The 10,337-nt window shown below is 39.6% G+C and overlaps 1 protein-coding gene across 1 annotated transcript; it reads left to right on the top strand.

Moving 5' to 3' along the window:
* Positions 1-450: 450 nt before the first annotated feature.
* On the top strand, positions 451-2,703 carry LOC113357615 (cytochrome P450 CYP82D47-like). Its single transcript, XM_026601057.1, has 2 exons — positions 451-1,586; positions 1,772-2,703. Exons 1-2 carry the CDS (start codon positions 579-581, stop codon positions 2,450-2,452), a joined length of 1,689 nt encoding a protein of 562 aa, XP_026456842.1. The 5' UTR covers positions 451-578; the 3' UTR covers positions 2,453-2,703.
* The last annotated feature ends 7,634 nt before the right edge of the window (positions 2,704-10,337 follow it).

The raw sequence follows: 10,337 nt of genomic DNA, 5'->3' as shown, positions 1-10,337 counted from the left end.
GTAGTATATCGTTGGAGCTTAGCTTGTTAGGCTTCCAACTGGCTAATTTAATACTCTTTATCTAATAATAAATTTTTAACTTTAGAATAGAAATGTAAATTGAACTAATAAAGTGACTTAATATTTTTACCATGTCGAGACACCCCTTATCCTTTACCCTTAAATGGGTATAAATTAGTAGTCCCCAATTCTTTTCCATCAGCCCTCAAAAACCCCAGGTTTCTCTAATTTGTAGTGATTGATTAATAGTTAGTATTACAATTTTGCCTGATTAAGCACAAGAAAGTCGCACATCCCAGGGAAGAGGTAGTGTATGAGTAGCGTAGCTTACTGTTTAACAATGATATCCGCCTATGAGTGGATCTAATGAGCCGCGTCAAACTAACCGCTTTTAACAATGATTTTTTGTCTGTGAGTGGATTTATTGAGCCGTGTGGAACTCATTTTCCAGCAAATTTCGAAATTTCAAGTGGTTCATAATGGTCTTCATATAGGTGTGAGTATATCGGCAAGAAATCTGCAGACAAAGAGTATTCACTGGCTTCACTAAGTTTACTTTACTAAACAATCAAGCCATCATGTATCCGGTAAACCAGTTGCAGAGTCAAGCAGTTGCTGTGCTATGTGCCGTAATTGTCTTCATCTTCTATTTGGGGAGAAAGCTGTTTAGCAGTACCCATATTCATAAGCCTGGAAAGACAGCACCAGAACCAGCAGGCGCATGGCCAATTATAGGTCATCTTCACCTCCTCGGGGGAGCAAAACTCATGTACCGAACCCTAGGTTCTTTGGCGGACGAATACGGACCAGTTTTCATGGTTCGACTTGGTATGCGACGGGTTCTTGTAATTAGCAACACGGAATCAGCTAGAGAGTGTTTCACTACAAATGATAAGGTTTTTGCTACCCATCCAGCCACAGTTGCTACAGAGTTGCTGACTTACAATCACAGCATGTTTGGTTTTGCACCTTATGGACCTTACTGGCGCGAGGTACGCAAGATAGCAACAACGGAGCTCCTATCGGATAGACGTCTAGCTATTCTCAAAAACGTTTGGATCTCTGAGATTAATTTGTGCATAAATGAATTACATCAACTCTGGATGGACAAGAATAGTAGAAAATTAGATCACAGTCAACATGTTTACAACCAAAATATGGATCCAATTTCAGTGGAGTTGAATAGATGGTTTGCAAACTTGTCTTTCAATGTTGTGGCCAGAATGATAGATGGGAAAAGATATTTCGGAAAGAACACGAATGATGACGAAGAAGAAACCAGGAGGTACCGGGAAGCAATGAATGATTTTATGCACTTGGTAGTGATATTTGTGGTGTCTGATGCTGTTCCATTGGTAGGGGGTTTAGACTTCCAGGGGTACAAGAAAAGGATGAAAAAAACTGCCAAGGAAATCGATTATTTTCTGGGTAAATGGGTTGATGAACATCGACAACGTTTGAAATATAAAAACGTATCCAATGCTGACCAACAAGATGATGATTTCATTGATGTGTTACTGCTGAACTTAAATGATCAACCTATATATGGTCGCGATACTGATACAATCATCAAGTCCACTTGCCTGGTAAACATTTGCATCTTTACTTTACTTATGTAGAATAACTTTCAGCTGCCTTTTTTTTTCACTTATGTATTATACTCTGCAGCGGTTTTTTTGCTACCACAGCAAGGTTTGAAAAAAACAAACAAAAAAAAAAAAATAGGTTTGAGAAACGAGTAACAGCCAATAACACTGTGCATGTTTTGCAGTCTCTTATCGCAGGTGGTAGTGACACCACAGCAGTTACACTAACTTGGGCACTATCATTACTACTGAACAGCCGAGACGTTTTAAGAAAGGCTCAAGACGAGTTGGACATATACGTAGGCAGGGAAAGACAAGTGGAAGAATCAGATATCAAGAACCTCGTTTATCTCCAGGCCATAGTGAAGGAAACATTGCGTTTATATCCAGCTGCACCGTTATCAGCACCAAGGATGGCAATGGAAGATTGTACGGTTGCGGGGTTCCAAGTAACTAAAGGCACACAGTTGATGCTTAATCTATGGAAGTTACATCGAGACCCGCATTTTTGGGGACCTGATCCTTTGGAATTTAGGCCAGAGAGATTTCTTACTGCTAGTAGCACGGGAAGTGGTTTTAGTATTGATATTGATGTTAATGGTCGACACTATGAGTTACTACCATTTGGATCTCGTAGACGGATGTTCCCAGGAGTTTCATTTGCGACGCAAGTCATTCATCTGACGCTCGCTACTTTGCTTTACGGATTTCATTTCTCGACGCCAACAGATGGTCCAGTTGATATGACTGAAACTTCAGGACTTAGTTGCCCCAAAGCAACCCCATTAGTAGTTTTGCTCACTCCACGTCTGCCCTCTTATGTATTTTGTGATCTAGCAGATAGATGTAACTCAATCAAAAGTTGAACACAGTTCTACTCAAAATAAATGAATAACTGAGCAAAAATTCTTTATCAAATGGATCACCTTATGGGAGGAAATATAAAAGGGGAAAAATACAGTTTCGTCCTATTTTGGATATCACACTGGTTTTCTATTAAGCCAGATCAAGTCTCCGCTGGAGGTTATATTTTATATGGATGGGTGATGTTGCAGATGCTCCTGCCTTTGTGCATGTTGTGTCTAGACAAGCAAGCCGGCGTAAAAACTTTGCCACATTTCTAAGAGATAAAATTTTCATGAGATAAAATCTTTAACCTATCCGGAACTTGTTCCTGGACAAAAGGCTTCGGTTATCGGGTGATGTTGCAGATATTGAAAAATAGATGTAGAGTGGGGTTTTTTTATTGTTTTTTTTAGAAAAACTTAGGCCTGGACAGGCAGCTAAGGCAAGTACAAACCATTCTTGTTGGCATGGAGAGTATCACTCCTCCTGCCATAATTGTTTTTACAGAAATTAGCTAAATGAAAAGTATCCATGTTTTGAGAACGATGGATAATATTGAGATTCAAAAGAACAAAAGAAACTGGATGGATTCTATTGACTGATCCGTCTTCTTGGTTGTGATTTCTTTTATGGTAACTGAGTTGAAATCTTCCTTTTACAGCTTCATGGTAGAAAATTTGAAACGGGTTAAGACCTCCATTGATTCAGCAGATATTTGCACATTTGTTTGCTGCCATTCTTTAGCCCACTGGAAGGCTAGGTCTGCTCCTCCTGTTGCTCCCCAAGGTCCTGTGTATCATGGATATCCTCTGGTTCCAATGATTGTTCCTGCAAAATCAGTCATAATTAGTGCAGTATAGTAAAGATGGCTCTCAGAATCTTGGAGTGTACATATCTTAAGTATGTTTCCAAAGTCTGAGGAAATGTTTCTGTTATATGGAGAAATGTCCTGACTCATAGTTGGGTCAGTTTCCTCAGGGAGAAGAGTAAAGTCATTTATAATATGTTTCTGCATGTCATGCATTCGATGGTGATTGCACAGATGTTGCTTTATGCGCATAGTGGAAACTTTTGCATTTGGATGTATGTGTCTGAAGATTAGATCACATCTAGCCTTCCAGATATACCAGCAGCTGGTAGCTAAGATACTCTTTTCATTACTTGGCATTCCTGATAGGAACCAAGAATTTAACCAATCTATGAAAATAGTATTGTGATCGAAATTGGTGTGATTATCACCCATAACCTCCTTCCAAACTTGGGTGGCAGCAGGACAATTTAGGAACATGTGGGTCATGGTCTCTTCTTCCTCACTGTTGCAAACAATGCATCTAGAGTTTATATAGTGAAGGATACTGGATGTTTTTGCATTAGTGGGGAGAATTCCATGAGCACACTTCCAAATGAATATTCTGATGACAGGAGCCACCTCCATATTCCAAATTTCTTCCCAATTTCCTGTATGGGTGTCATTTCTGTAAATATGTTCAATTTTTTTCTTGTAGAGGCCTCTCACAGAGAAATCTCATTTTTCAGTTAAGTTCCAGATAATTTTATCTTCTTCATTTGGGTGGCTTTGCAGATTCAGAATCTTTGCAGCTTCATTAGTGTTGAAGAGAGAGATGACCTGTGCTTCATTCCAGGTTCCATCTGGAAGGAGAAGAGATTCCACCTTTTCTATGTTGTGGGGACAATTCTGAGGCTTTTGTAGTCTGGAGGAGGTATTTGGTATCCAAATGTCTTCCCAAATATTGATTATCTTCCCATTGCCTATTCTCCAATTGCAATGTTGTTGTATGTTGCTTATTCCTTCAAGGATTCCTTTCCATATCCAGGAGTCACCATATTTTGACTTAGTATCCATATTGAGAACATTTCTACCTATTAGATACTTTTCATCCATGAGTTTATACCATAGAGAGTCTTTATCCTGCTCCAGCCTCCAACCAATTTTAGTTATCATGGAGCTGTTGAAGAGTTCTAAATTCATGAAGCCTAAGCCACCCAAATCTTTTGGTTTGCATAAATAAGTCCAAGCTTTAGGATAGTAACCAGTAGGATTCTCTATGTTTTTTTCCCCAGAAGAAATCTCTTTGAAGCTTATCAAGATCTTTGCAAGTTTTCTTTGGTACCTTAAAACAGTTCATTTTATAGATGCAAGCTGAAGAGGTGACAGATTTGATGAGAACTTCCCTGCCTGCAGGATTTAGGGGGGTATATTTCCAACCTGAGAGTCTGAGCTTCATCTTTTCTACCCCGGTTTAAAGGAGATGATTTTGCTTCTGTGAGTAAAGAGGGGGGGGGGGGGGGGGGGGGGGGTCCCAGGTATTTATCATCCAGCTGCAGAACTTGAACTCCCATGAAACTACTGATGTGAGGAATAAGGCTTGGGTTAGTGTTTTTGCTGAAGAAAACTCCAGATTTATTGAAATTTATAAGCTGCCCAGAAGTGCTTCCAAATAGTTTTAGTGTCTTCATTATATTATGTGCTTCAATCAAGTTTTCCTTGCAGAATATCATACAGTCATCTGCAAAAAGGAGGTGACTAATGGGTGGAGCTACTTTTCATATCTTGAGTCCTGTAATTATTCTTGTCTCTTCAGCATGTAGAAGAGTTCTTGAGAGGGACTCCATGCAGAGCATAAATAGGTAAGGGGATCCCCTTGCCTTAGCCCTCTGGTAGGTTTGAAGAACTTATCAGGAGAGCCATTGACAAGAACAGCAGAAGTAGATGTGGATATACATTGAAAGATTCTGTTGCACCAGAGTTCATCAAAACCCATTTTTCTCATAATATCCATCAGAAAGTTCCAGTCCACTCCGTCAAAAGCTTTATCCATATCAATCTTAATACCCATAAAGCCATTATAACCTTTGTTTTCCTCTTTTTAATCTCATGGTATGAATTATTTCATGAGCTATTGTTATGTTGCCAGAGATTTGTCTTCCAGGGATAAAGGCTGATTGGTAAGGGGAAATGAGATTGGGTAAGAGGGTTTTCATTCTCTGGCCTAGCAGTTTGGATATGATTTTGTATGTGGTGTTGCATAGGCTTATAGGCCTAAAGTGGCTAGGAGAGGTGGGGTTATCAATTTTTGGTATGAGGGATATGAAGGTAGAATTCATTTCCTTAAGAATATGACCAGAAGAGAAAAAGTTTTGGACCATTTTGATAATGTCAGTTCCTATAATTTCCCAGTTGGACTTGAAGAAATTTGGAGGAAAACCATCTGAAACCTGGAGCTTTGTCACTATCCATGCTGGATAAGATAACTTTGATTTCATCTGGTTCAGGAGTTCTGTTGAGAAGCATGTTAGAGCGTTGCTCGGTCGAACACGCATGCGTTGCTATCTCAAGCATGTTTGTCAATGTTAGTGATCGAAACTATAAGTCTTCATTTCTAGCCTATATAGATAAAGGTCTCGGACTAGGATAGAAAGTGTAGTTGAGCTCAAGACTCCATGGCAATCATCATACAAGACGAAGGACTACTCAAGGAACTGGTGGATCTTCATCGACTAAATGGTATGTGGAGACTTGAACTTATATGTCATTCAAAAGTCTATATACTCTATCTCCTATTCTTGAGACATAAGTCGTTTTGATATATAAACTTTCATTATACACATTTGCTATTTCGAGCCGAGTGTAACTCGCCTATCTATTTCTCGAAATATGTGTTGGTAAGCTTTCGCTTTAGCCAAATTCATCTTTACCTAGTGACGAATATCATGTTATGTTTCAATCACTTTGGAAATTGCTCTGACGAAAAATGGTATGTGAATAACGGCTATATAACGTCCTCTGAGAATGTTTCAATGATTGAAATGAGAGTTTAGATTACATAACCATTGGTAGGATATAAGCATTGTTCTGGAAACACATATATGTATAAGTCCTTATTCCTTGAGCCAAAGTTTGCGAACTCTGTTGATCAAGAGAAACAGAATATGGCGTGATCCAAGTCCGCGAACTGGCGGAAGTTCTCGACCCGAGAATTTCTGCTGGAGTTTGTGAACTCCTTCCGTGAGCTTAAGTCCGCGAACCCAGTCCACGAACTTGAGCGGGTTATATCTAAAATCGGTTGTTCTTGAACTCATGTTTATATAAACTAAGGAATGCTTTTGCAAACCGTGGCTATAAAGTTCATGAACCGATTCAAGTGAATCAAACCGTTTTTGCTTTGATTGTGTCTTGTGTAGTTACATAAGATCTAAGCAATTGAATAACTCTCTAACTAGTTCATTTGAGTCATTTGTACTAGTTATGGTGAAGAAGAATATGGTGGATATGAAAGTGATCATATGGCTAACCATTTGGTTAAATATTGTTGAACCAACAAATGTTAATGTTTGGGAACGACTACATAAACCCAAAATTGGAAATTTCATTTGTGTGTAACAAGCTAAGTTTTCGAACCAACGGTTGAGAAATATTAACTTGAATCTGATCAGGTTTTCATCTAACGGTGAATATTGAATGATTTGTTACCAAGCTAACATTTGTAGATGGTGGATTTTCAACAAAGGGCAAAACCGTAAAATCATGAGGCATGTTTTTGACGCGGCTTTCAGGCATGCAACGATTTATATTTTACGAAACCATGATGAATATGTTTTCGAAAAGCCTACACTAGTTGAGCGTTCGACGCCTGGCATTTCATCGTGCCCTCTATGCAGAATAACATATTTGGGCGGTTCTCCGTAGATTGAGGACTTAACGCCTTCAGGACGTCGGTGATACTCACTGTTCCCTGACTGCAGGAGAGTGACCCCACCTCCACATAGAAGAATAGTTGGGCGGCGGACGCCTTCAGGGGGTCAGTGACACTTCACCGTTCCCTGATTATGTGGAGAGAGTGGATAGATTCAGGCGGTTCTCCGTAGATTGAGAACACTAACGCCTTCAGGTCGTAAACAACATCGTGACTCCCTGATTGTGCACCATTCAGATGGATGTGACGCTTTAACTGGCTAATATATTTTCTGAAATAGATTACTTCTGCCGTGACATTCACTACTGAATTCCCAGAATAATCTATTATTGCTCCTATTCCATGGTCAAATCCACGGCCTGATCCCATGTAATGAAAATAACAATTGCTCCTATTCCATGGTCGAATCCACGGCCTGATCCCATGGAATGACAATAACAATTGCTCTTATTCCATGGTCGAATCCACGACCTGATCCCATGGAATGACAATAACGATTGCTCCTATTCCATGGTCGAATCCACGGCCTGATCCCATGGAATGGAAATAAACAATTGTTATGATTCTATGATTGAATTCACGACTTGATCTCATAGAATAGCAATGAAATAATTGTATTATCTCATTACTCCGATTTCATGATCGAATCCACTGGTCTCATGAAATGGTGATAGATAAATCTTAATTACTCTGATTCTATGGTCGAATCCACGATCCCATAGGATGGTAATGCTCGTTTTATTATTCTGAATTCATAGTTGAATCCACATCTGATCCTATGAATTAATAAGGAACAACTATTCATTTTTATTACTCAGTTTCATGAATTATTCTCCGCTGAATCTCATAAATTAGTAATAAATACTCAACAACTGGGCATCTGGACCATCACTGAGTAAGCCCCACAAAAATGGTGCAAGTGTACTCGACAATGATGCACGACTGAGCACCTGGATGCACGAACGAGCATCCAAAAACATGAAACAATGGGGAATTCTACACAAAACAGGAGAAAAAAAATAATAATAATAAAATAATGCAGAAGCGCCCATGGGCCGGGCCCACCGACCGGCCGGTCGTGCCCTAGCCATGGCCGGTCCCACGCTTCCTCCTTTATTTTTCCTTATTTTCGTTGTTTTCATGAATTCATGAAGACTTCTCCATCTTGGCAAAAATTCCTGATTTGTGCAAAACTCGTGAGTTCTCCATAACTAGGTGGATTCACCAAATAATATTATAAAATAAGGAGAGATGTGTGGGACCGGGCCACCCAGCCGGCCGGCCATGCCCAAGCCGGTCCCACACCTCACAATCCTTAGCTTTTTATAATTATTATTCCCAAAACTCCTTGTTTCAACAAAAACTCATGGATTCTCCATATCTTCAAAGACTCTCCATAACTTCAAGGATTCATGAAAAATAATAATAAAATAGGGAAAGGTGTGCGGGACCGGGCAACATGGCTGGACGGCCATGCCTTAGCCGTGGTCGGTCCCACACCTTGCAATCCCTAATTTATCATAATTATTATTTTCCTCAATTCATGAAACTCCTGGGTTTGAGCAAAATTCGTGATTTCTCCATATTTTCTCAAATATTGCTCGAATCACAAAAAACCAAAAGCCAACATGGTCACACGGCCGGCTAGCCTCTCACGGCAATTTTAAACATTAAAATATTTTTATTTTAATATTTTTAAAATATTGATGAATTGAGCATACATGCTCATTCCACCAAAAATCGAGAATTCTCAATCAAGATGAAACTCATCTGAAAATTCACGATATTGCTCAAATGCGCATCAAAAAATACCGAAACTCTCAGTATGGAGACAAGGACATCATGGAAACACGTGCATGCCTCCAAGACCAACCAGGTCGTTCCTAGGGCTTCCACGAAGCCGGTCCCACACGTTTTCGCAATTCTGACCTAATTTACTCAATTGCTCATACTGGGCCCGAAATCTCTCCAACCAACTGGAGAATCCTCCAAACGACCAACCATCACGTGACCACCTAGAGCCGGTCCCATGCCCTCTTGGTCGGTCCTCAACTCTCATACCTAGGTTTTACACCTAATGCTGAACCCAACAATTTTTTCAGTAAATGGTGAATCCACCATTTATTCATGATTTCTCACAAACTCTCTGAGAATCCTGGTGCGTGCTCAATCGAGCACTGGGCACCACATGGACACTCCTCATCCCATGTGGTCGGTCCCTATCATTCATGATCAATTTTCAGCAATTCTCCAATTGATGGAGGATTGACCAAAAAATTAGGGTTTTCGAATGAACGCTCTGTGAAACCATCATTCTGAGCACTCTTCGAACACTAATAAAGTTTATGTTGATTCACTAATCAACATCAATATTTTAATTGATATTTTACTGGGTCACGTCACTAGTAAATAATTTGCTGAAACGAGCAATACTTGCTCAATTGCTCGAATATTGATCAATATTCAGCAACTCATCATAATTTGTCGAATTGAGCAATACTTGCTCAGTTGCACGCAATGTAGTTAATATCGGATATCGGTTCATCTCGGTCGGGACCGATACACTGGTACGATTTTATATCGGGGATATTATCGTTGAAATATCGGTTCTAGATTTAGAGATTATAATTTTATATTAAACATTTCTCCACACATTTTCGGATAAGATATAATAGATAACATCAATTTTATCAAAAAAACAAAAGAGTAACTTTAGTAGACTTGCTTCGAGAGCTACATGCACCTCTACTACCACCCGGAAGACTTTATTCGCCAAAATTACCCTTAAACTTTATAGAAAACGACCAATACCGTCTCATATCAGGAAATATAGGAAAATTTCGTATCGACCGATACGGCCGATATTTGACCAAAACGGCCGATATTCGACCGATACGGCCGATATTATCGGGCGAATATCGTATCCCCGATATCCTTCTTATCGTATCGTTCTGGGCCGATATCCGAAATATCCCCGATATATCGGCCGGTACGGCCGATATTGACTACATTGGTTGCACGTTAGGTTATCAAAAATCATTAATTTGGTGAATTGATCAATATTTGCTCAGTTGCTCATCAAATTCTCGTAATTTGGTGAATTGAGCAATGCTTGCTCAGTTGCTCATCAAATCCTCAATATTCAGTAATTCGCAGAATTGAGCAATACTTGCTCAGTCCCTCGTCAATA

The sequence above is a fragment of the Papaver somniferum genome, chromosome 3 (genome assembly GCF_003573695.1).
Source record: "Papaver somniferum cultivar HN1 chromosome 3, ASM357369v1, whole genome shotgun sequence".
Lineage (NCBI taxonomy): Eukaryota > Viridiplantae > Streptophyta > Magnoliopsida > Ranunculales > Papaveraceae > Papaver > Papaver somniferum.
Note: the sequence above shows the minus strand (reverse complement) of the source record. Positions and strands in the feature narration are given on the sequence as shown.